At 45.7% G+C, this 27,041-nt stretch overlaps 1 protein-coding gene across 2 annotated transcripts; it reads right to left on the bottom strand.

The window, feature by feature from the left end:
- Window positions 1–7,152: 7,152 nt before the first annotated feature.
- Window positions 7,153–26,949, bottom strand: TMEM38A (transmembrane protein 38A). 2 transcript variants are annotated; one of them, XM_064479960.1, is made up of 6 exons: window positions 26,758–26,949; window positions 12,104–12,284; window positions 11,694–11,878; window positions 10,834–10,921; window positions 9,694–9,811; window positions 7,153–8,745 (listed from the first exon to the last, which is right to left on the bottom strand). In XM_064479960.1, exons 1-6 carry the CDS (start codon window positions 26,879–26,881, stop codon window positions 8,521–8,523), a joined length of 921 nt encoding a protein of 306 aa, XP_064336030.1. In that variant the 5' UTR covers window positions 26,882–26,949; the 3' UTR covers window positions 7,153–8,520. The 2 variants fall into 2 exon arrangements, with proteins under 2 accessions (XP_064336030.1, XP_010993373.1); XM_010995071.3 differs by having other exon boundaries at window positions 12,104–12,260.
- Between the last annotated feature and the right edge of the window lie 92 nt (window positions 26,950–27,041).

The following is a 27,041-nucleotide window of genomic DNA, read 5'->3' as shown; positions in this document are numbered from 1 at the left end:
GGGGCCTTTAGGAAGTGATTAGAGTTAGATTAGACCATGAGAGTAGGGCCCTCATTATGGGATTAATGCCCTTATTAAAAAAAGGGAGAAGATACCGGATCTCTGCTCTCTGCCATGGGAAGGTACCTGAGAAGACAGCCGTTCCCAAACCAGGAAGAGAGTCCTCACCAGACACTGGGTCTGCTAGCAACTTGATCTTGGGCTTCCAAGCCTCCAGAACTGTGAGAAATAAACGCTATTTAAGCAGCCCGGTCTGTGGTAATTTGTTTTAGCAGTCTGACCTAAGACACCTAATTATGGTCTGTTTTTATTGAGGCAGCATGAACACTTGAGGCGCGGTGAGATGCCCGTTTGTGGAATGGCACAGAGTTTGATACAACTATCTTGGTTTTATCTAGTTAATTGTCCTCTTCCTTTCTGCTATCAATTATCAGATTTTTAGACTTAGAAAGAGTCTTAAATCATCCAGTCCAGGGGTTGGCAAACTTTTCCTTCAAAAGGCTAGAAAGTCAATATTTTCAGCCACACGGGCCAGCCTCTGCTGCAATGATTCCACTCAGCTGTTGTAGCTTGAGAGAGGCCACAACAAAGTGTAAACAAATGAGTATGGCTCTATGCCAATAAAACTTTATTTGCAAACACAGGCAGTCGACTGGATGTGGCCCTGGGCTGTAGTTTACCTACCTTTGACCTGATCCAACATTTTCATTTAACAAGGAGGGAGTCCCCGGGGTCAGGGGGCAAGTGAGAAGCAAAACCAGAGCTCACTCTCAAGCCTGCCAACATCCCGTCTTGTGCCTTCACTTTGACCTCTCAGCTGGCTTCCGTGGGCTCAATTAGATGCTAGTATCCTCCGCTAATTAAGCTGGGATTTTTCCCAGATGCCTCCAGGCAGGTACCAATCAGAAAGTGCAAAGTAAACACAGGTACAACCACCCACATCTGTGGTAACTCTTGGACGATGGCATTACCTTTGCTCAGCACCTGCTCAGCGTCAGAGACTCTGCCAAACTCTTCCCATGTATGTATCTTATGCTTCCCTAGAGGGACTCAGAGAAGTGAATATAAAGAAGACTCTCTCTTGCAATGAGGGCATGGATTTCAATTCTGCCCCACTGTTAGCTGTGGGACTGATGTCACTTCGCCACTGAGTCTAATTTTTTTTTCCTTAAAGTGAGTGTGAGAGCCCACTTCAAAGACATACTTTTTTTAAAACACCTGCTTGTGTGTTTAGCATGTTTCAAGTGCTTGATAGAAATTTCTAGGTGCAGCGGAGGTCTGGATTTGCTTACCAGACATAGTGGGCAGCTTCTAAGGTGGTCCCTGTGGATCCCTTCCCTTGACCATAAGGGATTTTGAATTTACTTCTAATGAGCATAATACAACAAAGGTGGTGGGATGTGGTTCCTCAAAAAATTAAATATAGAATTACCATATGATGCATAAATTGCACTTCTTGGAATATATCCAAAAGAATACAGGAGAAAACTTTGTAGGTGATGAAAATATTCCATATCTTAATTATGGTGGTGACTATGTGGGCATATACATTTTTCAAAACTGATTAAACGGTACACTTAAAATGGGGACAGGGAGTAATGAAATGTCATTTCCAAGATAAGGTTGTAAAAAATCTATGACCCAGAAATTCCACTCCAAATTATACAATCCAAAGAATTGAAAACAGGTATTCAAACAAATGTTTATAGCAGCACTATCTACAGTAGCCAAAAGATGGAACCGCTCAAATGTCCATCCATGGATGAATGGATAAACAACATGTGGTATACAGATATTATGGAATATTATTCAGCCACAAAAAGAAATAAAGTTCCAATATATGTTACAACATGGATGAAGCTCAAAAACATTATGCTAAGTGAAAGAAGCCAGATGCGAAAGGTCACATCTTGTATGATTCCATTCACATGAAATGTCCTGAACAGCCAAGTCCATAGAGACAGAGCAGATTGGTGGTTGCCAGGGGCTGGGGGCAATTCTGAAAGAAGTTCTGTGGGTAAAATGCCATCAAACAGTGTCACAAGCTACAGAGAAATTGTGCATGAAAGGAAGAGTCGATGGATACAGCAAACTTCATTGTTGTCTTAAGAAATGGTCATACCACCCCAGCCTTCAGCAACCATCAACCTCTTCAATCAGCAGCCATCAACACTGATCCAAGACCCTCCACCAGCAAAAGGATTATGGCTCAGTGAAGCCTTAGATGATGGTTAGCTTTTTTGGCAAAGAGGTATTGTTAAATTAAGGTATGTACATTTTTTAGACATAATGCTATTGCATACTTAATAGACTACAATATAGTTTAAACATAACTTTTATATACACTAGGAAATCAAAAATCTCGTGTGACTCACTTTATTGCAATAGTCAATTTATCGTGGTAGTCTGGAACTGAACCTGCAATATCCCTGAGGTATGTCCCTATGAATGTGTGTGTGTCAATATTTAGACACATATTTCAAAGCTCTGACCTCTGGGTATGGTAGCTAAATTGGGAATTGGATGAAAATGTTAACTATCTTGATTGTGGTAGTGGTTTCATTGGTGCATACATCTATCAAAATTCATCAAATTGTACATTTGAAATATGTGTAGTTTACTGTACAGGAACTATACCACAATAAAAAAGTTTTCAAAGTCTGAAAATAATGGGGGAGGGTATAGCTCGGTGGTAGAGTGCTTGCTTAGCATGCACAAGATCCTGGGTTCATTCCCTGGTACTTCCATTAAAAAAAAAATAGCAATTTAAAGATAAATAAATAAACCTAATTACCCCCCCCCAAACAAAACAAAAAGTCTACAAATAATAAATACTGGAAAGAAGGGAACCCTCTTATATTGTTGGTGGGAATGCAAATTGGCGAAGCCGCTATGGAGAACAGTATGGAGGTTCCTTAAAAAACTAAAAATAGAGTTACCATATGATCCTGGGCATATATCCAGAGGAAACTCTAATTCAAAAAGATATGTGCACCCCCAATGTTTATGACAGTACTATTTATGATAGCCAAGACATGGAAGCAATCTAAATGTACATTGACAGATGACAGGATAAAGCAGTTGTGGTATATGGCTATAACAGAATACTACTCAGCCATGAAAAGGAATGAAATAATTTGCAGCAACAAGGATGGACCTGGAGATTATCATACTAAGTGAAGTAAGTCATACAGAGAAAGACAAATATCAGGATATCACTTCTATGTGGAATCTTAAAAAATGATACAAAATGATACAAAAATTTTAAAATCTTATTTACAAAGCAGATATAGATTCACAGACACAGAAAACAAACTTGTGGTTACCAAAGGGGAAAGGAGTGGGGGAGAGATAGATTAGGAGTTTGGGATTAACAGATACACACTACTATATATAAAATAGGTAAATAACAAGGCCCTACCAAATAGCACAGGGAACTATATCCAATATCTTGTAATAACCTATAATGGAAAAGAATCTGAAAAAGGGTATTTAAAACTGAATCACTTTACTGTACACCAGAAACTAACACAACATTGTAAATCAACTCTATTTCAATTTTTTAAAAAGGAAGGAAATTCTGACACCTGCTACAACATAGATGAACCTTGAGGGCATGATTCTGAGTAAAATAAGCCAATCACAAAAGGACAGAAAGTGTATGATCCTACTTATGTGAAGTCCCTCAAACAGTCAAATTCTTAGAGACAGAAAGTAGAAGGGTGGGTGCCCGGGGCTAGGGGAGGGGAAATGGGAAGTTAGTGTTTAATGAGGATAGTTTCAGTTTGAGAAGATGAACAAGTTCCGGAGATGGATGGTTGTGATGGTTGCACAACAGTGTGAATGTACGAAACTCCACTGAACTGTGCACTTAAAAATGGTTAAGGTGGCAAATTTTTCATTGTGTATTTTACCATACCACTACTACTACTAGAACTATGTTGTGTATTTTACAATAAGAAGAAGAAGAAACTTTCTCTCAACTCAAGTCCAAAGAAGCTACTGAGCAGGACTCCTGCAGCTAAAATTAGGCTAGACTTGACAGCTGGCCTTCAGCCGGCTCACACCTACACGGGAGGGCAAGGTCAGCCTGCCCCGTCAATCATGCCCCAGCCAGCCAATGGCTTGCCCACTCAGTTCCCAGAATAGGCTGGGAGGCTATTTTGGTACAATCTGTTCTCTCATAAAATGAGATCCTAGAACATTCGTGCTGGAAGGCTGGGAGCTGGCTTATTGACAACACCCACCAGGTGCTAGTTGAGCCCAAGCAGAAGTGCTCCAGGCACTTACCGAGCTGGCTTTGTAATCCGACTCCAGACGCTCCCACTGGTCTGGTCCTCCTAGGAGGAAGGGGCGTTACCCAACACCAGGCATCTTTCAGGTGAAAAAGCCAGCGTATGAGAAGCTTCAGAGCCTATTCTGGCTTCTCTTTTTTGTTCGGTTGGTTGGTTGGTTTGGGTTTTTTTTTTGCGGGGGGGTAATTAGGTTTATTTGTTTATTTAATGGAAGTACTGGGGATTGAACCCCGGATCTCAAGTGTGTTAAGCATGCGCTCTACCACTGAGCTATACCCGCCCCCTCCCTTTTCTTTTTGATTAAGGTAGAATTCTCAGCACAAGGTTCTGTGAGTTTTGACCACAATCAAGATTTAGAACAGTTCTTTCACCCACCGGCCCCAAATTCTCTTGGCCCCATTGAAGACCATCTCTTCTCCCACTACCAGCCCCTGGCACTCACTGATCTGTTTTATGTCTCTATCATTTTGCCTTTCTTAAAACATCCTATAAAGAGAGCACACGGGATGTAGCCTGAGTCTGGCTTCTTTCAGTTTGCAAATGCATTTGGGATTCATCCGCATTGCCATGTGTGTCAATAATTTGTTCTTTGTGGGAGGTGAGTATAGCTCAGGGGTAGAGTGCATGCTTAGCATGCACTAGGGCCTGGGTTCAATCCTTAGTACCTCCATTAAAAACAAACAAACAAACCTAATTGCCTCCCTCTCAAAAAATTTTTAAATAAAAATCCATCCCTTCTCTCCACTGAGTAGTATCCCATTGTAATATGGGGTTACTATATGATGTCCATTCATTCACCAGCTGATGGACATTTGGGACATTTCCAGGTTTTGGTGATTACCCAAAACAGCTGCTATAAAGATTTCTTGTGTAAACATGAGTTTGTGTTTCACTTAAGAATGGGATTGCTGCATTATATGGTCAGTGATGTTTAATTTTATATGAAACTACCCAGCTCTTTTCCACTAGCAGTGTGTGAGTATTCCAGTTCCTCCAAATCCCTACCAACACCTGGCATTGTTAGTTATTTGTATTTTACCCATTCTAAACAGTATTGTGTTCGTTTGCTAGGGCTGCTGTAACAACACACTACAGACTGGGTGGATTAAACAACAGAAATTTATTTTATTACAGCTCTGGTGGCTAGAAGTCCGAGATCAAGGTGTCGACAGCACATTTGGTTTCTTTTGGGGTCTCTCTGTTGTTTGTAGGTGGCCATCTTCTCCCTGTGTCCTCACATAGACTTTTCTCTGTGCATGTCTGCATCCTAACCTTCTCTTCTTGTAAGAACACTAATCATATTGGATTAGAGTCCACCCCAAAGTGTTCACTTGGCTTAATCTCTTCTTTAAAGATCCTAGCTCCAAATGTCGTTGCATTCTGAGGGATTAGGACTGCAACATATAAATTTGAGGGGATTGCAGTTCAGCCCATAACAGACAGGCAGTGGCATTGTCTTGTGGTTTTAATGTGTATTTCATGTTATTCGTCATCCATATATTCTCTTTGGTGAACCGTCTGTTCAAATCTTTTCCCCAATTTTTACGGGGTTTGTTCTTATTTAAGGTTTTTTAACAGCTTTATTGAACTACAGTTGACATACACTAAACTGCACGTATTTAAAGTATACAACTTGACAAGTTGTGACATGTATATAGACCCCTGAGACCATCACCACAATCAGGAGGGTGAAGATAACCATCTATCACTCAAAACTTTCTTCTACTCCTTTGCCATCCCTCCCACCCGCCCCTCATCTCTCCCTCCCCAAGCACCCAGTGATCAGCTGTTGCTATAGATGGATTTGCCTTTTCTAGAATTGTATATGAATGAAATTATCCCATATGCATTCTTTTTTATATGTCTTTTTTCACCCATCACGATAGTATTTGAGGCTCATTTATTCATGTGTTTGTTCCTTTTTATTGCTGAGCACTATTCATTCACCTTATGATGGACATTTTTTTGTTGTTTCCAGTTTGGGATTACAAACAAAGCTGCTATAAACATTCATGTACCTGTCTTTGTGTGGACACATATTTTCAACTTTCTTGGGCAAATACCTGAGTGGAATGTCTGGGTCACATGGTAAGTGCACTGTTTAACTTTTAAAGAAACTACCAAACTGTCTTCTGAAGTGGCTGCACTATTTTACATTCCTGCCCACAATGTAGGAGAGTTCCAGTTGCTCCACATCCTTGTCCGCACTTGGTATGGTCAGTCTCTTTAATCTTAGCCCTCCTAGTGGGTGTGAAGAGGTATCTTCCCACCCATTTCCCTGATGGCCAAGGATGTTGAGTATCTTTCATGTGCTCGTTTCTATACCATCTGTATATTTTCCATAGCGAAGCGTCCATTCAAATCCTTTGCTCATTTTTATATTGGGCTGTTTGTTTCCTTATTATTGAGTTTTGAGAACTCTTTGTATATGCAGGATACAATCCTTTTATCAGAGGTGTGATTTTTCAAAGGTTTTTCCCCTAGTCTGTGGTTTGACTTTCATTCTCTTAACAGGGTTTTTCACAGACTCTTAGCTGCAAATCCCAACCACCCCCATTCATTCACCCCCCTATCTTTGAAGAGCAGTGATAATCATCATCCTCTTTTTCCCAAGAAGCAAACGAGGCTTAGAGAAGGGGAGGACCCAAGATCTGTCAGTGGCGGAATGAGGCTTGACCCAGGTCTGCTTAACCCAAGCCCCACAGACTTCACCCAATGCCTTCACCTCCCGCTGGTAATCAAGGGCTGTGGTGAGCCTCTTTCGTCTGGAAACTCCATGTATCTCTAAGGACACAGACTCCTGCTGAGTCCTGAGGCCAAAAGAGCAAGAATGAATCAGTCAAGCCATCAGGGTTCCTTCACAAAGAATTTATTTGCTGACCCTTTACACTGAGCCTTGATGGACATGCAAGAGGAGGAATTTGGGGGCCCTATAACCTCAGGACCCACCCAGCTCCCAGGCATCACCAGATCAAGGCACTTCCCACTAGCTGGGCAACACCTGGGACCGCCAACCCCACGCCGATCTTGACCCAGATGCAGGCTGATGCCCTGAGTGTGTTCTGAGCACCCATATGCAGAGAGCAACCCCAAGCAGGCCCCGTCTGGGCCCAAACCCCACCTGAAACTGGGCCGTGCCCAACTTACCCACCCACCCCTCTCAGATGTCTTGGTGACATAGGCTGAGATGAAGGTGGCCAGGAGGGTCAGCTTCAGCTCTCAGCTCTCATTCCCCCTTGCTCTCCCTGAATCAAGTTCCTAGCCCACCCAACAGCAGAGGGTTTGGCACAGAGTAGGCATGTTTGTTGAATGACTGAGTGAGCAGCGATGAAGGATGCCAGCATGAAGGAGGTCTGGCGCTTCCAGGGTCCAGCAGTGAGTGCTCGAAGCCCCTAGACAGAGCCAGATCTAAGAACCCCTGTCCAGCCCACTGCATTTCTTTGGTTTAGGGGCAACCTGAAGACAAGGATCAGAACAAGCCTTTCCCACCCTCCACGCTTTCAAGTCTGGCCTAGACATGTCTACTGGAGGCCTCCTTTGTGCCAGGGTAACTTTTGGGGTTCTCCGATCCACAAATACAGAAGATCTAAAATGCAAAGCCATTTTTAAGCATGATGAACATGGATCAAGTCCTCCCCTCCTGACTGCTCTGTGCTTCTGAGCTTATAAAGCTGGTTCCCATCCAGCCTCACATCAACCCTTGCATACAGAGGGGGGAAGGGGCCGCTCTACAGATGGGGAACACAAGGCTCAGAGCAGGAGGCAACTTGCCCAGGGATGCCCAGGAGAAGTTGGCAAGAAGACACGTGAAAATTACAGCAGTTACCTCACAGCAGATTCTTAGTAAATGTCCATCAAATGAATGAGCCCCAACATGGCTTAAAATTCACTTGGAGTCAAGGTGTAATTTTAGAGAGGAAATAATAGAACCAAGAATGTAACTGCCAGGGTTTCTGGCTGGAGCTGCTGCTGGGATTCGGTGGACTCTGCCCCCCAAAAGCTGTAACGCTATGGGTACCTGGAAAAAAGAGAGAGGGACCCTGCATTCCTACAAATGCCCTTCACCCCCAAATCTCACTTAACCCCCTCACATCAGCCCTGGAGGGTGGACTGATGGCCCCACTTTGTAGACGGGGAAAGTTGAGGCCTGGAGAGGGGAGAGCTGAGCCCAGGTCCTGGGTCCGGGTCCTCTCCTTGGTGCCCTGAAAGCCCCCTGGGCTGCCCCCTAATCTGCCTTCTTGGTCTTCTTCTTCCTGGAGCCCTCACTCAGCTCCTCCTTGGACTTGGTGGGCAGGGAGTGCGGAGAGCCAGGCCCGCTGCCGCCCTGGGATCCACCATGGTTGTCATGGTGATGGTCGCCGCCCCAGTCCGACCCAAACAGCACAGGGCAGATGTAGCCTTCCAGAACATCAAAAGGGGAGCTGTGGGAGTGAGTGGCCGTCAGGAACACCTGAGGTGGGGTGACAGACAGGGAGACAGTGAAGAGCCAGAGGGAGACAGAGGCAGAGGGAAAGCGGGGAGAAGTAGAGAGAAGGGTGGTCAGGTCAAGGGCAGAGTAGCCCTGACCCAGCCTTCTGGCTACATGCACCCCCAGGAAGGTGACCAACTGTTCTGGGTTTTCCAGGATGCAAGACTTTTGGTGCTAATGGAGGGGGAAGGGTATAGCTCAGTGGTAGAGTGTGTTCTTAGCGTGGACAAGATCCTGGGTTCAACCCCAGTACCTCCATTAAAAAAAATAATAAATTTGGGGGGATGGGTATAGCTCAGTGGTAGAACATATACTTAGCATGCAGGAGGTCCTAGGCTCAATCTCCACTACCCCTATTAAAACTTTAAAAATAATAATAAATAAATAAACATAATCCCCCCCCCAAAAACCCAGACAGCTCCAGGCAAGTTAGTCACCTTGCCCCTAGGAGTCCCCCAACAGACACCTGCGCTGAGAGAGGAGCCGTGCTTGGCCTGGGGTCGCTCACTCCCTTTCCCTATGCGATGGCCTGTGGTCCCCTCCCAGGGAGCCAGCAGTGACGCTCCCCTGCTCCACGGGGAGGGAAGAGTGTATGGCCCCATAAGACCTCTCCTGGATAGGGGTGACCCTATCTCAAAGCTTGAGGATCAAACTAGCACCATTCCTGGTCCAGCCGGCTGTCCAAGCCCAAGGCACAAGGCTCCGATACTCCAAACAGACTCCGCACACTCCTGCCCCCATCTTGGTCTCTGCCCCAAAGACCTTGTTCTGCTCACCCCGCCCCCAGCTGCTGGACACTGCTCTTCTCACACCCTCCTCCCCTGCACGGACCCGCCGGTAAGCTCCCCTCCCCTACCCCTCGACCTTAAGGCTGTCCTTTCCCCAAGGCTCCCCATCCTCGGCCTGGGACATCAGGACAGGAAGGCTTACCTTACAGGACACCATGAACATGGTGAAGATGAAGATGAGGGTGGCTTTGGACACTGGGAGCCAGCGGGTCTGCTGGAGGGTGAAGAGGATGGCTCCGTACAGGCTGGCCTTGGTGGGGCTGGAAGGGGCAGCTATGGTTACTGGGAGGTGCTGCACAGCTCAGGCCTTTGCACCTTTGGCCCAGATCCCCTTCTCTGCCCACCCCTGCCGGCTCCAGCTCCCACCCCAGCATCTTCGCAGTGTGAAGAGGAAAAATATCCATGTGAGAGGTCTGGCCTTGGCCCTGCATCTGGAAGGTATCCACTAAGCCCTGGGAACGTCCTGCCTGATAGGCGTACTTCTGTTTACCTGGGGACTTTGGGTCACACCAGATCATCACAGTGTGATTTAGGGTGGGGTCTTGGGCCATGTGGTATCAGCTGAAGCCCTAGAGAGACTGGAGACTGAGGTCAGCCCTGCATGCAGTCAACTATATCTGTATGACCAAGCCCCAGTGAGACCCCCGAACACCAGGGCTCGGGGGAGTCCTACTGGTTGGCAACCTTCAGCGCAGTCACACATGCATGCCGGGAGAAACAGGTGCTGTCCAGACAAAGCCACTGGGATGGGGCGATTGGAAGCTTGCACCTGGTCTCCCCTGAATGCCGCCCCATGCAATTTGCCAATTTTAATCTGTATCCTTTCGTTGTAATAAACTATAACCCGAGTATAATGGCTTGGCTGAGTTCTGTGAGTCCTTCCAGCAAGTCATTGAACCTGAGGGTGGTCCTGGGGGCCCCTGAACAGTGTACTCCCCTAGAAGATGGGATTACAACCCACCTTATTGTAGAGTGGAAGAGAATATAACTAGCCTGAACCTTTCAGGTCTTCTCTGACTTGGCAAAGGTGCTGGCCTCTGTCCAGAGGCTTCTTCTTTGCCAGAAAACTCCTACTCACTCTTCAAAACCCAAATCAAGTATCTTTTCATCCTGAAACTCTGCCTGCCCGTGCCCCCTAGGCAGTGTCATGGTCCTCCTCTGGGGTCCCCCAGCCATGGCCTCTGGAAACTTCTGGAAGGAGAAGCAGGGGCTGAGGCTGCCAAGTTACCAGGAGTCTCCAACCTAGGGTCAGGCCCAGAGGGTGGGGAGGATGGGTACTCACAAGGACATGTGCAGAATCTCGTTGGTCTCTGGCTTCCAGACCCCTCGGAGCAGCTGCTCAAAGTTGGACATGAGGGCGACACCAGAGCCTATGGGACAGGATACAGCTGAACAAGCCCGCCACCCCCAGCTCCCTGTTCTCCTTGGCTGAATTCCCAAGGAAGCAGCATCTTTGCTTCTGGAGTCTTCTTCAGAGGGATACTGAGCCTAGGGTGTATGATGATCAGCTGCAGGTGGGGAAACGGAGCTTCAGAGAGGACACAGTCTTGCCAAGGGTCACACGGCACATTTGGAGCAAAACCAGCATGAAGTAATCAAGGTCATACCCCACCTACAAGGTATGTCTTGGACAAATCTGGGTTGTCGGCCCTTCTGCCCCCAAACCAGGACCCAGAGCTGTGCAAGAGGCTTCCAGAGGGCTCCCCACCCCCAGCCTCTCTCCTGTGAGGGTTCTGAACTTTCAACTTTTCTCAAGCCGCTTGCCCTCTGGAAGGCACATTGCACCCCTAGGGGATTTGCTCTGTTGCACAGGAGACCCACATTAAGACTTCTGGTTAAATTTCTAGAAGAATCTTCTCATTTACCCCAAATATATTGGCTAAAAAGGCTTGGACACCCGCTCCAGTAGCGTTGGCTGCGCTAACCAGAGTGCCTGATATGTACCACTGCACCACGGGTTTGCATCTGGGGTGATTTTGCCCTAAATGTATCAGCTAACGAGGAGGCTGGACTCCTGCAGCCATCCTGAGACTCCTTAATCCAGAGCAATGGCTGTGCCAGCTGGGGTGCCCGATAAGTACCACTGAGCAGGGGTTGTCAACTGGGGTGATTTTCCATCGTTCTCATCATGGCCCTGTTTACCTTTGACCCAGCCAGTGGCGATCATGACAAACCACCCGTGATGGTAGTGGTGGTGAGCATGATGAATGCCCACGGCGATCTTGCGGACTCTCACCACCTCCTTCATGGCCACGAAGATGAGTTTCACCGGCAGGAAGCAGACACACTTGTAAAAGAGGTCCAGGGGGCAGAAGAAAATCAAGTACCTTTGGGGAGAGAAGGCCAAGCATTAGGGGGAGACAGACCCTCCTCTCTCACTTGCCAGGCTCAGGACGGCTGGGCAGTGGAGAGTGGTGAGTCAGGGCCACTGTGGAGGCTGTGCTGGTGGGGTCCTTGTTCCTTCCACCTCCCTCCTCCCACCTCCCAGGTAGCCGGGTCGCCTCGCCCGCCTGCTCTGCCTTCTACCCCTCACCCAGACCAGCGACACTTACCAGACGGCTGAAGCCAGCAGGATGCTGGAGTTGTTGCTGAAGTAGTCGATCAGGGGCTCCCCGAGGAGCAGATCAGCCAGGATGTAACTCCCGAAGCAGTGCAGCATGGCGCACAGCCAGGATGCCATGGGGTGGCGCCGGGATAGCTCGACAGCTCCTGAGGGGCATGGGGTGTCCTCCACTGTCAGCGGGGTGTCAACAGCATGCTTAACCTTCGCGCCCTCTGCTCAGCCCATCCTAATTCAGCTGCCTTCGCAGCTGCCCACCCAGTGCCTCGCAGTTCACCCATTTCAGAGGAAGAACCAAGGCTCAGAGAGGCTGCACACATGTCGGAGTCACACAGAGAGAAGGCAGTACCAAGTTGGGGCTCTCTCCTCTGAGCTCAGAGAGGTGGCAATGACTTAACACCATCTCCCATGTAGCAAGCATCCCCAGGTCTCAGACACTGGGTTTAGCATTTATAGGAAGGACTCATTAAATCCTCATTGATAACTATAGCCAAGTGATCGTGCTTATTATCTGCACGAGGAGACAGACTTGGAGAGACAGGACAAGGTGCAAAGGGGACGCTTTGATGCAGTTACTCCTGCTTGGGCTGATGCCAAGATCTCTATAAACTTATCCCTACATTTTTGGTCTCTCCTTTAAAAAGTTTTTTTTTTGTGTGTACTAAAATATACATAAAATGGGCTTTATCCATTTTTAAGTGCACAATTCAGTGGTATTAAGTACATTCACGTTGTTGGGCAACCATCCTCACCATCCATCTCCAGAGCTTTTTCACCTTGCAAAACTGAAACTCTGTCCCCATTAAACACTGACTCTCCATTCCCCTTTCATCCCAGCCCCTGACACCCACTGTTCTACTTCCGTATCTATGAAACTGACTCCTCCTCTAGAGACCTCATATGAGTGGAATCATACAGTATTTGCCCTTTTGTGTGTGGCTTGTTTCACCCAGCATAATGTCCTTAGGGTTCATCCACATTGCAGCCTGTGTCAGAATCTCTTTCCTTTTTAAGGCTGAATAATATTCCATCACATGGATCTACCACCTTTCACATATCCATTCAACCATCAGTGGGTACTTGGGTTGCACACACCTTTCAGCTACTGTGAATAGTACCGCTAAGAACATGAGAGTACAAATATCTGTACGTGTTCCTGCTTTCAATTCTTTCGGGTCTATTCCAGATGTGGAGCTGCTGGATCAAATGTTAATTCCATTTTTAATTTTCTGAGAAACCTTCATACTGTTTTCCACAGCCACTGCACCGTTTCCCATTCCCACCAGCAATGCGCAAGGGTTTCAACTTCTCCACATCCTTGGCGACACTGGTTGTTTTCTGTTTTTTGGTAATAGTTATCCTGATGGGTATGAGGTGGTCTTTTGTTGTGGTTTTGATTTGCATTTCCCTAAGGATTAGTGACATGGAATGCCTTTTCATGTGCTTATTGGTCAGTTCTATATCTTCTTTGGAGAAATATCGATTCAAGCCCTTTGTGCATTAAAAGCAAAACTGAGTTGTCCTTTTGTTGCTGAGTTGTGTTCTTATGGAGAATATTCATTTGCTGGGAAAAGAACTTTCATTGGCCCCAGATAGGAAGGCACAGCAGAAGGAATTTGAAAGGTGAAACCGAAGAGCTCCTGAGCCCTGTCTTGCTGGAGGAGTACCAGCAGAGCAGAGGGAAGCCACAAGGTATTGGTACCAATGGGGCAGCGCGGGGCATGCCCGTGCGTGTGGAAGGGTGCAGAGGGAGCAATAAGCAAAGCCAGATGAGGGAGTCCTTGAGGGCAGAATTATACATACAGAGGGAGAGAGGGCATTCTGTGCCGGCAGCATGGGAGGAACAAAGATACGAAAGCAAAAATGGCCAGTCACAAATGCTACTTCCTCCAGGAAGGCTTCCTTGCTCTGCTGAGCCAGTCACTCCCGATTCTGGGCTCCCAACACCCCATGGACACTACCCTATCTTTTACAAATACACTTTTTGTTTTGTTTTGTTTTTTAGTGGGTTTTTTTTTTTTTTGGTAGGAGGAGGTAATTAGTTTAATTAATTAATTAATTATTAATGGAGTTACTTGGGGGAGGTAACTAGGTTTTATTTACTTACTAATTTTTTAATGGAGGTTCTGGGGATTGAACCCTCAGACCTCATGCATGCTAAGCAGGCACTCTCCCACCGAGCTGTACCCTCCCCACCCCAAACTTTACTCTATTTTTGGTCTTGTTATTTTATTCCATTTTTCACATCAAATAACAAAAAGCAGATTAGTGGTTGCTTAGGGCTGGAGGGAATGGGGGAGATGGGAGGGTAATAGCTGAAGGATTGGGGTTTCTTTCGGAGGTGGTGGTTGCACAATTTTATGAATATACTAAAATCCAGCGAATGGGATGCTTTAAATGGGTGAATTGGGTGGTATATGAATTATATCACAACAAAGCTGTTAAAAATAAAAGAATAACAAAGAAAATATGGAATTTAGTTTCTGCAACTGAGGATATACACTCCCAAATGATACTGAATTGAGTCTGATAAAGTCAAGGCAACAAAATACAAAAGAATGGCCTTGCTTAACAAGTGGAAATAGGGAGCCCATCATTTAAGAAGATGGGGCAGGGGAGGGTGTAACTCAGTGGTAGAGTGTGTGTTTAGCATGCACAAGGTCTGGGGTTCAATCCCCAGTACCTCCACTAAAAAGCTAATTATTATTACTTTAAAAACACATAAATAAACCTAATCACTTCCCCCCCAAACAAACAAACAAAAAAGATGGTGCAGATCATTGCTCTCCAACTTGGCAGTACACCAGCGTTACCTGGGGACTTTACCAACACCTGACACCTGTGCCCCGCCCAGAGTGTCTCAGTTGGTAGGTCTGGGATGTGGCTGGGCTTGTGGATTTTTTAATAACTCTTCTCAGTGATTCCTTTGTGCAACAAAGTTGAGCACCACAGAGATAGGGGAATGAACTGGCCAGTGTCCCGACACCCAGCAGCCCTGATAATCCAAGACCTTCCACCCACGGCTGACAGGATGGGCTCCCAAGAGCAATGGTTTTCAAACTGTGTTTCTGGGAACCATGAGGGTTTGCAGGAGCAAAGGAGGGACCAAGTGGGTATGTTCTGGGTCCTTCCCCCTGTTTCAACCAGAGCACAACTTCCTTTACTGCTTCCTCTCAGAGTTCAGCAGAAGACTTTGTTTGAAAAGGAGAATCTGGTATTCACACAGTCCTGCGTGCAAATGTTCATAGCAGCTTTATTTGTAAACAACCCAAATGACTTCAGTGGGTGAATGGATAAACAAACTGTGGTACATCTTTACCAAGGAATACTACTTGGTACCAAAAAGAAATTAACCAGGGCTACATGACACAACCTGGATGGATCTCAAGGGTGTTATACTCAGTGAAGACAGCCAATCGCAGAAGGTTATGTACTATATGATTCCACTTATATAACATTCTCCAAATGACAAAATCATGGTGATGAGTGTGGCAGAGAGGAGATCCATGGTCACCAGGGGTTGAGGTTCAAAGGAAGATCTAACCATAGAGGGGCTTCATCGGGAAGTTTCTTTGAGATGCTAGAACCATTTTATATCCTGATTGTGGTGGCAGTTACTCAAGTCTACACAAGTGATAAGGTTTCAAAGGACTGTATTTAAAAAACAGTGCATGTAAAAACCGCTGAGTCAAGCCTTTAGCTGGTGTTAATGGTATTACACCGATAACAATTCCCTGGTTTTAACAATGAGCGACCATTATGTTAAGATGTTGTCACTGGGGGCAGCTGGGTGACGGGGCCTTGGGAATTCATACCACTGTTGCAACTTATGAGTCTTAAACTCTTTCAAGATAAAAAGTACTTTAAAATCCCAAATTAAAATAAGGAAGGGGCCTAGTTCTTCAAAAATAACTTTACCAAAGAAACTAGAGGCACAGGATTAATGTCAATTAGTTAAATTCTACACTTTGTACTACCCACTTGAAGTTTTTAGAGTCTTTTTAAATAGTTGAGTTCTGTCTTTATGCTAATATCATCCCTTTACAGCCACACCCCTGAGTTGGAACCTGGGTGTCTCCTGGTGTGACAATTTATTTCATTATCTTGATCCCTCCTTCCCCCACTAATTTCATTTTCCAGAGAATGAATTTTGGATTAAGTTGTAAGACACAGCTACTTGGCTCTCATGGCCAGAGCTGGTACCAATGACTCTCTTTGAACAATTTATTTGAATCCAATGAAAATTCCATTCAGTGGGAACATGAGATGACAAGGTTACAATGTGTGATCTATTAATCAAAAGACAAATTAAAAGAAATCATCAGTTCAGATTTGTCGGGTTTGGGGGAAATTTTTCTCTTCATTTCTAGAGACTGGATGTCTTTTGTCTCAAAATAGTCAAAACTGGATGCTTGGCCTCTTTATGCCAATGTGTGTACTATGTGTGAAGCTATTGACATAAACACGTATATATACTATTGATACACTCAGTAAGTTGATTTGATCTGAATCCTTGGGTGAGTACAGAGGCCTCGTCAGTCTTACCTGCTGTTGGAGACCCAGTGCGCACGGCGCTTCGCCTGCCACTTGGTAGCTGCTCTGTAAATAATTGTGAGTGAAAGCACTGCTGTCCTTGTGAAGCTTACATTCTAGCAAATGTGGACCAAACACTCTTAGGCATTGAGGTTGTGTCGGGCACTTTGGGTTACATTGTAACCACAACCTCCCCTGCTCCATTTATTTATTGAGTTACTGTTGTATCCCAGGCAACTAGGTATCTTCACATCATCCTCAAGGCTTCAGCATCAGAGCCCAGGCTTTTAGCCACAGGTAAAGTAGGGATCAATATCCCTACCTACAGTGAATCCCTACCCTGAATTCAGGTCGACCAGAACGTCAGGACACAACCTCATGTGGTGTAGGGTCTTTGCAGATGTAATTAAGGTAAGGATCTTGAGATGAGATCAACCTGGAGCATCTGGGTTATGTCCTGAATCCAATGAGAGTGTTTTTATAAGAGACGAAAATGGAGAAGGTCTTGAGTTGAATTCATAAGAGGATATGTTGTTGAAGTCCTAACCCTTGGTACCTTATTTGGAAATGGGATCTTTGCCGATATAACGAAATTAAGATGAGGTCATTAGGTGGGCCTTCATCCAACGTCTTGTGCTCCTCATGAGAAGAGGAGACGAACCACAAGGAAGAAGGAGGCAGACTGTGGCCATCCAGCTATAAGCCAGGGAACCCCAAGGATGCTAGCCACCTCCGGAGCAAGGAAGAGGCATAGAAAGAGTCTTTCCTAGAACCATCAGAGAGCATGGCCCTGTTGACACATTGATTTTGGGTTTCCAGTTTCCAGAATTTCAAAGTTCTCTTTCTTTCTTTCTTTCCTTTCTTTTTCTTTTTTTTTTTTTAATTATTTTTTATGTATAGTTGATTTACAATGTTGTGTTAGTTTCAGGTGTATAGCAGTGATTCAGATATATATATTATATCCATATATCCTTTTTCAGATTCTTTCCAATTACAGGTTACTACAAGGTATTGAATATAGCTCCCTATGCTGTAACAGAAGGTCCTGTGAGAGAATACATTTCTGCTGTTTTAAGTCACTTAGTTTGTGGTTATTTGCTATGGAAACAAATATAGAACCTGACAGATGAGGCAACAGAGTCTCCCCAAGGTCAAGAGGCTTCTCCAAGATCACCCATGCATTCAGTGAATAATTTTCAGCTCCAACCATGTGCTGGGCCCTTGCTAGGCACCAGGGATGCAGCCACAAGCAAGAGCTGGTTCTGGCATTACCTGTGCGGGGTTCATAGACTGGTGGGGAGCCAACGTGGTTAAATAATCCCACAAATGAAGGTTAAACCTAAGGGAGAGGCACATGATACTTTGAAGGGTCTAATCAGGGAACTGCCCTAGCTGAGGAAGTCAGACTTCATTTAGGAAGTGGTGCTTAAGCTGAGATCTCAACAATGAGCAGGATTTCCTAGGAGGTGGGGGTGGAGGGAAGAAAATGAGCCAGGCAAAAGAAGAGAATGGGAAAAGGTGGGAGGGAGAGGAGACAGGATACCTAAGAATCAAGGGGCATCAGTGCAAGATACCCTGGGCAGGTCGGCATGGGCTGAACATCCAGCAAAGCAAGTGATCAAGCCAGGGCCATGTGGACCACATACCTTTCATCACAGCATCCAAGTCTTTCTTGGGTCTGATGTGCAATGTTCTAAGCCCATGTTGGGGTAAGAAACAAGAAGTCCACTCCCCTCTGTCAAGGGAGCTGCCTTCTTTTCAGATCAGTCACCCTCACAGAGAAGTGGGGAAGGGAATACCTGCCCCTCCTCTGGTGAGAAAAAGCCCAAATTGCCCTTGTACACACACAGTTGGGAGGATCAATAGGCATACCAGCTTGGAGGCAATCTAGCAACTGAAGAAATGTGAAACTGCAGGTCACCAGTGCCCCAGCAATTCCACTCCTCCTTATTTGTCCAAAGAAAGCAGTGCGTGTGGGTGAAGAGACATGGGGAGGGGGATGTCACTGCCACATTGTTACAACAGGAAAAAAGTAGAGTCTACTGTTTCTTGCTAAGGAGGTAGAGTCATGCAAAATGGAATACCATGGAGAAGCTATTTAAACATGAACTAGATCTTACTCCTGGCTCCCCGTCCTCAGCGCTGCTGACACTCGGGGCTGGATCATTCTTTGCTGCAGCGGGGGCTGTCCTGTGCACTGCAGGGTGTGGAGCAGCATCCCTGGACTCCACCCATTCGAGGCTTGTAGCCCAATGCCACCCTGACTGTGACAACCAAAAATGTTTCCAAATGTTGCCAAATATCCCCTGGGGGCAAATTCCCTTCTGGTTGAGAACCTCTACTCTAGATGCAGCAACACAGATAAATCCTAGAAGGTTACTACTGAGTGAAAAGGTTAGGTTGCCAAATGATATATTTGTGTGTATTTTATGTATATATTTAAAACAACACAGAATGCTCTATGTAGTTCATAGATCTATATACAGTGGTAAAGGTATAAATACAAACATGGGAACGATACAGGCTGATTTTAGGACAGTGGTCACACCTAGGGAGGGAGGGAGGGAAAGGGAGAAGGTTGGCTGTGTCTGTCACCATTTCTTTATTTTGTTTGGGGTTTTTTTTGGTGGGGGGTAATTATGTTTACTTTTTTATTTTTAGAGGAGGTACTGGGGATTGAACTCAGGACCTTGTGTATGCTAAGCATGTGCTCTACCACTTGAGCTATACCGTCCTCCCTCACTGTTACTTTAAAAAAAAAAAGATCTGAAGCAAATCTACGTTCCTATCTGGTAAGTCTGTAAAGAGTACAGAGGTACCTAAGATAGTTATTCAGTATGTCTGAAATATTTAATCACCCAAACTAGAAAAACAAAATCAGCCTTAAAAAGTAACAAAGTCCTGATACAGGCTACAACATGGGTTAACCTTGAAAACATGCCGAGTGAAAGAAGCCAGACACAAAATGTCATATTCTGTATGATTCCACTGATAGGAAATGTCCAGAAAATAAACATGCATAGGGACAGAAAGGAGATTAGTGGTTGCCAGGGACTGGGGAAGAAGGGAATGGGAGTGGCTGCCCATGGGGACAGGGCCTCCTTTCGAAGTGATGAAAAGGTTCTTGAACTTTTACATTACATACAGGTGTAATCACATCATATGGCCTTTCGCATCTAGCTTCTTTCATGGAGCACGATATTTTCAAGGGTAAAATTCATTTTCAGTACCGTATAGTAGCTCATCACAGGAATAGATCACAAGTTACTTATCCATTTTCTTGTATATTCTACATTTTCTAATCAGGAAACATGCCTAATAAAAGTTATCTCAGAGTAAGTCAGCAACTCACTCCACCTTCTCTTCACCATGTGTTCTTGGACAAACCATTTTTTCCTTTCTGCATTCCTTTCCTTCTGTCAAGTGGCACCCTAATCCCTCTTTGCCCAACTTCTGCCAGGGGCTGGAATCAAATTTTCTGTTCTCAGTCTCACTCTAGAGTCACAAGCCCAAAATGCATCTTCTCCACCGCCCTCGAGGTTGTCCTAAGTCTCAGCATTCACCAGGTTCCTCCATTATGAAGCAGAATGCCCTCTTCTCTCCTCTGGGACATCTATTTAAAACGCTGCCAGCTGAGAGTTAATCCTTTGGAGCAGCTGGTGGGTCCTGCAGGGACCGGGTCAGGTGAGGCACCCGTGTTTTTGCAGAAATGGATACCTCTGCAACTAAAAATAACCCCCAGGGGTTGAATTCTATCCAGGGTCTTTCTTGGGCCCCCTGGAACCATATGGCCAGTGCGGGTGGGGCAGGGAGCCTGGGTTTTGCTGGAACAAAGTAGGCTCCTCACGATGGGTGAGGACTGGTAGAAAAGCCACACACTTGGGTTTTGACTCTGCTGTTCACTCTGGTATGGCTTTGGTCAAAGGACTGCCCATCCCTCACCCCTAGCCTCACTTTCCTCTTCTGTCAAAAGGAGAATATGGGGGTGGAGAGGGTATAGCCCAGTGGTAGAGCATGTGTCTAGCATGCACCAGGTCCTGGGTTCAATCCCCAGTACCTCCATTTAAATTAATTAACTAACAAATAAATAAATAAATAAACCTAATTACCTCCCCCTAAGAATGAAAACTAAATAAATAAAATTTAAAATTTAAAACAGAGGGACTGAGAGCACCCCCCTCCCCAGGTACTATTGATGACTCAGTACTGGGTGCATTATCATCACCAGGCTTTTTTTTTAAGTTGAAGTATAGTTGATTTACAATATTGTATTAGTTTCACTGCACAGCGAAGTGATTCAGTTATATATACATATATATATATTCTTTTCCATTATAGATTATTAGATGATATTGAATATACTTACCTGTGCTACACAGTAAATCCTTTCTGTTTATCTGTTTTGTATATAGTTGTGTGTATCTGTTACTCCCAAACTCCTAATTTATCCCTCCCCCACTTCCCCCTTTGGTCACCACAATTTTGTTTTCTCTGTCTGTGAGCTTCTTATCATTATCAATGCCCTCCCAGCAACCCTAGGACAGGACGCATATCCCCATCGCCACAGATGAGAAGACTGAGGCTGAGGAGGACAGCCTGCTCCGAGGATCCGCAGCTAGGTGGTAGCCAAGAAACTGTCTCCCTGGCTCTTTCCCTTTGCTGTGCTGCTCCTGGGTTTCTCTTGCTGGGTCTCGGGGCAGCACCAGGAAGCAGGAGAATGTGGCTTTCAATTGCAGGTTTGCCACCAAAGCACTGCCCTCTTACTCATTGAGCTTTGGCTACTCGCCCTCTCTCTGGACCTCAGCTTACTCGTGTGTATAAGGGAGACGCTGTTCAGAGTGACCAGCTGTCCTGGTTTGCCTGGGGCTGAGGGGTTTCTGGGACATGGGACTTTGGGTGCTTGTCTTGGATGAACCTGGGCAAGCTGGTCACCCAGTGCTATCTATCGTTCATTTCAAAGGGAGCCTGCGAGGATGAAAAGAAATTGCCTAGGGCTTAGTAATTATGTGAGAGTTATTTCTGGAACTGGACTAAAATGGAAAGAACCTGTGGGTGGAAATTTTAGTGGATGGACTTAGAAAAATCAGCTCTGGTTAAGGAGGGAGGAGGAAGCCCCACCCGGGACCCTAGTTCTAACCTGTGATGGGCTCTAAAACATCCCCTCTCTGGGGTCAGTGTGCTGCCTGTGGATATCGGGTGAGTGCTAGAAGGCTCCCCAGAGCACTTTTAGCACTGTTACCATTCTGAGCTATTTAGTCTGAGGTCTAAACATGGGAGGTGTGTTAACGGAGTCTCTCAGCGACTCTAAGTCAAGTCATCCTCTCCCGAGCCTTTGGGCTCAGCTCTCTTCCTTAGTTCCCTCCCTATAAAATGGAGATGGCAACCCCTGCCTCGAAAGGTTGGAGGATGAGCAGCCCCCAACCCTCAAAAAGCTTACAGTTCAAACCAGAGATCAAGGAATGGTTTTCTTTGGCTCCCATACTAATTTAAAAAAGTGTTCAAACTGCAACCAAGATGTCCTTCAATGGGTGAATAAGAAAACCGTGGATTACCCATATCATGGAATATTACTCAGCACTAAAAGAAATGAGCTATGAGGGAGGGTAACTCAGTGGTAGAGCACGTGCTTAGCATGCACAAGGTCCTGGGTTCAATCCCCAGTACCTGCATTTAAAAAGTAAGCAAAAAAAATAATAAATAATTAAGTAATTTTCAAAAACTATTTTTAAAAATGAGCTACCAAGCAATGAAAAGACACAGAGGAAGCCTTAAATGCATAATGCTAAGTGTGAGTAGCCAGTCTGAAAAGGCTACCTACTGTATGATTCTAACTCACTGACATTCTGGAAAAGGCAGAACTATGGAGAGAGTAAAAGGATGAGAGGTTGTCAGGAGTTTGGGGAGGGAATAGAGGGGCGAAATGAATAGGCAGAGCTTGGGGGACTTTTAAGTTAGTGGAACTCTTCTGTATGATATTATTATGATGGATACATATCATTATATGTTTGTCAAAATCCATAAAATGTACAACACAAAGGAACCCTTATGCAAACTGCACTTTAGTTGACAATGATGTTTATAATACATGATAATAATGGTATTAGGACAATAATGACGTTGATAACAATGTTTGTTGATTGACTATAATAAATGTACCACTCTGGTGCAGAAAGTTGATGGTGAGGAAAGCTGTATTTGTGGAGGTGGGTAGTCAGAGTATATAGAAACTACGTTCAGCTTAATTTTGCTGATCTAAAACTGCTCTAAAAATTGTCCATTAATTTTTTAAAAAAGAAAAAACATGTTCAAGTAGCCAACATACAAACATGGGAGCTGCAAGTCACATTTCTAGCTTCCCTTGAAATATTAGTTCTGTTAGTTCTAGCCCCAGCCAGGTGGGGATGTGCATGGCTGGATCCGACCTGGGGATGGTCCGCACCTGGCTGTCTTATTGCTTACCTGCCTGCTGTTGGAAGCATTAGAGTTTGAGACTTAGTCTAGATCAGCTTCTTTTTTTAATTTAACTTTTTTTATTAAAGTGTAGTTTGATTTACAATGTTGGTTTCAGGTGTACAGCAAAGCAATTCAGTTATACATCTGCATACATGTGTTCTTTTTTTCATATTCTTTTCCACTATACGTTATATGAGAAGTTGAATATAGTTTCCTGTGCTATACACTAGGTCTTTGTTGTTTATCTATTTTATACATAGCAATGTGTATTTGTTAATCCCAAACTCCTAATTTATCCCTCCTCTAGATTAGCAATTCTTAACTGGCAGTAACTGTGTCCTCCCAGGGACACCAGCAATGTCTGGGGACATTTTGGGTTGTCACAACTGGGGTGTGCTACTTGCAACTTGTGGGTCGAAGCCAGGGATGCTGGGAAACATCCTGAAATTCACAGAACAGCCCCCCACAGCAGGGAATGACCAGGCTCTGTCACTTAGGTTGAGATTGGGAAACACTGGTGTGGAGAGCCGTTCTCATCTGGGAAATTAAAAAAAAATACTGATGCCAGTACCCTGCAATTCTGATTTGAATGGTGAAGGAGTGCTGCCTGGACAACAAGTCTGAAAAGCTCCCCCAGGTTGAATCTAATGTGTAGCCATATTTGAGAACCACTGGTCTGGAAGGCTCTTTGCATGGGTCAGGGCTTAAGGGAGCCAGGATTATCACTTAGCCATTAATTTACTTGCTCCTTCAATCACGCAACCAGCGCCCAGTACTTCGTCCAATCTTCTTGCAGAACTAGGGGTCCTAGAGGTAAGCCAGACCTGGCCCTCCCCGCCCTGTTAAGGATCTCCAGCTTCTTTCAGTCCAACATTTCTCAAACGGTAGTGTGCTTATGGGGATCTCGTTCAAAGGCAGGTTCTGTTTCAGCAGGTCTGGGTGGGGGGCTTTCTTAACCTGCTCCCAGGGGTCACAGATGCTGTTCACTTGAGGACCACACTCTAGGCTTCATCCTCATTCAGGGTTCTCACAAAAGTCTGACCCAGAAGATGCATGCATCTTAGGAAACTCATTGCCCCACACCTTACAAATAATTCTAACTACCCCTTGAAAATGCCTGAGACCTGACCACTGACAAAGTTCTCAACAGATCTTCCCAATAGCCAGGAAAGGGAGTCCAGGATTATTTTTACCAATGAGCCCATTTCACAGGTCAGCAAACCAAAGCTCATGTAAACCAAGCAACCAGCTTGGTTGTTTCCTCACTGCTAGAGGCAGAACTGACTCCCAATTTGAAGATTATTCCTTAAAGCCAGCTTGGATCTCAGGTTCACAAAATTCTTAATTTCTGAACAAGGGGCCCTGCATATTCCATAGCTGGTTCTGCAGTCAGCACACGGATTCTGAGAAGAAATCTTTAGGAACACCACACTAGGGGGACCAACAAAAAAGTCCTATATATATATATGTATATGTATGTGTATATATATATATATATATATATATATATTTACATACACACACACACACACACATACATATACATACATATATATACATGTACATTATATATATATATATATTTTACAGTTTTCATGTAGAAAAGAAAATGGAAAGTCCAGATCAATTTTTAGAAATAAAACAATCGATACAGCAATAAATTTTATTATTTTGATAGAAGATACACATGAATAGGGTACCTCCAAATTTTAAGTGAATGGTATTTTTTTCTAAGGGGAGGCAAGTACCCCAGAGCAATCATAGCGATTCTTGGGGTCAAGCAGATCTGGGTTCAGATCCCAAGGCTGCCATCTACCAGGCTCATTGCACATGTAAAGTAGCTTAGCCTCTATTTCCTATTTCCCCAGTTATGAAAGGAGGGAGTTGAACTGGCCAGGGGGTTCTCAACCTTGACAGCACACAGCATCACTGGGAGAGAGAAGCTTGAAATATGAGCATGCCTGGGCCCTATCTCAGATATTCTGGTCTGGACTAGAGAGGAGGCAGGGGTTTAAGAACCCCCAGGAGCCTCTAATGTCCAGCTGGCGTTCAGAATCACTGAACGCTCTCAACCTTCAGGCTCCGCACTTCAAGTTCAGATGATTTACTCTGTGACTCCAGCAGGAATGTCCCAACCCCTTCTTTGTGTTCCCAGCCCAGAGACCTCTTTCATTCCAGACACCTGTGTCCTACGGCCCTACGGGGCTCCTGCCCTCCACAATGTTAGATTTCCCAATGTGTGCTAGGTTCTGTACTTGCCCAGAGGACGAGCCTGATCCCCCAGGAATTCTGCAGACAGTAAATACAGCCCCCTGTTCAGGCTAAGACAATACAAAGCTTATTTTGCTTTGCAAAGTAACTGCTTTCCGGAAGAGCTTTTAAAGAAATAGACTCTGGCATGTGAATGAGCTAAAATAAAACAGAACAAAAACACTTGGCAGGCAGAGTAGGATCGTATTTGCATAAGACTGTGCATTTACATCCATAACTACAGGGGTATAATGCAGAGAGGTGAGGTATGGAAGGGTGGCCATGACATTAAGTGTAATTATCTTTGTTTTCCTTTGGGCTGTTAGCTTTATTTTTCAAAAAATATATACATGAGCACCTATTTTTATCATCTTAAAAAAAGCTATTTCCACTGAGAAGAGAATATAGGGGTAATTTACATCTAAGTGGGAGAAAGGGTCACAAAGTTTCAGGTGATTGGTGTTTTTTCTAAAGCTAAATTCTAAATCCTATTGTCTGTTTAGTTTGCTGGTGTGCTAGAATGATTCAAATAGGAGGAGATGAACAAGAAACACTCCCTGAACCTTGTATAAAAATAGAATACATTCTAAGGAGGCCATTTACCATCATTTAAAAAAAATGGTTTAGAAAAAAATTCAAGAAGCTGGGTCTTCCCTGTAGCCATTCTCCAGGAGGGTCTGGAGCTGGTGGAAGGAGGCTGACCCCAAATCACCCCGTCCTAGGGCCGGTACTGCTCAGTAAGTGGAAAGGATCCGGGCCAGAGCTGGAAGAACTCCCGCCGGGCTCGGAGATCCAGCACAGCCTCGGCCCAGGGGAAGGGAGAGGAGCTTGACCCGCAGCCACAGCGGGGAGGGGGCACCGGTGTCACTTTCTCTGAACCTGATCACAGCCCCCAGCACGGCCGGCCCTTATATAGACACTCAGCTGCCGCTCCGGCTTCCCGCGCCAAGAGCAAGGAGGGAGGTCACGGCTCCAGGCGGCCAGGACATCTGGTCCGGCCGGCAGCGCCGACCCCAGTCTGCGCCCTCACCACGACCTACGCCCCTTGCCCAAGTTCATGAGACCTTACCCTGCGGGGATCCCTGACCTTCTCTCCCTGCTTCCTCCCCAGCACCTGCTCCCTCTCCTCTGAACAATCATGTTCCTTTCCTTCCCTCCAGGTTACATCTGCTTCCCCTTCCCCAGCCCCACAATCCCAGGGGCTTTTCGCTCTCCTTGCCCTCCCTCCCGTCTCTCCTGTCTGCCAGCCCCCGTGTGGGAGAACCCTATGATGATAGCACCTGGCAGGTCACCCGAACTGGTCCCTGGGACTGTCCCCTCACGATCCAGGCCTTTCCCCTCCTCCAGATCCCTAGGTTTACCCCTGACCCCTGCCCCGCAATGCTAGCCCCCCCCCCGGCCTTGACTCACCTGGCTCATACTTGAGGTAGATAATGGAGACGATGAAGTAGCTAAGGTCGAAGACAGGGAAGAGGGGCACCCGAGAGAAGCTGAGGGCAAGCTCGCCCAGGCTCAGCGCCGAGAGCAGCTCCATGGCTCCCGACGGGTCCCACCCCAGCCCCCGGCCGGGTGCGTCCCGTCGCCCGAGGCCAGGCGACTGCGCCCCCGCCGCTGGACCCGCCCCCACCCTCCAGGCGCCGCCCCCAACCCTGCCCCTGCGGGAGAGGAGGGGCGACCGCAGGCTTCGGGGCGGG

The sequence above is a fragment of the Camelus dromedarius genome, chromosome 27 (genome assembly GCF_036321535.1).
Source record: "Camelus dromedarius isolate mCamDro1 chromosome 27, mCamDro1.pat, whole genome shotgun sequence".
Lineage (NCBI taxonomy): Eukaryota > Metazoa > Chordata > Mammalia > Artiodactyla > Camelidae > Camelus > Camelus dromedarius.
Note: the sequence above shows the minus strand (reverse complement) of the source record. Positions and strands in the feature narration are given on the sequence as shown.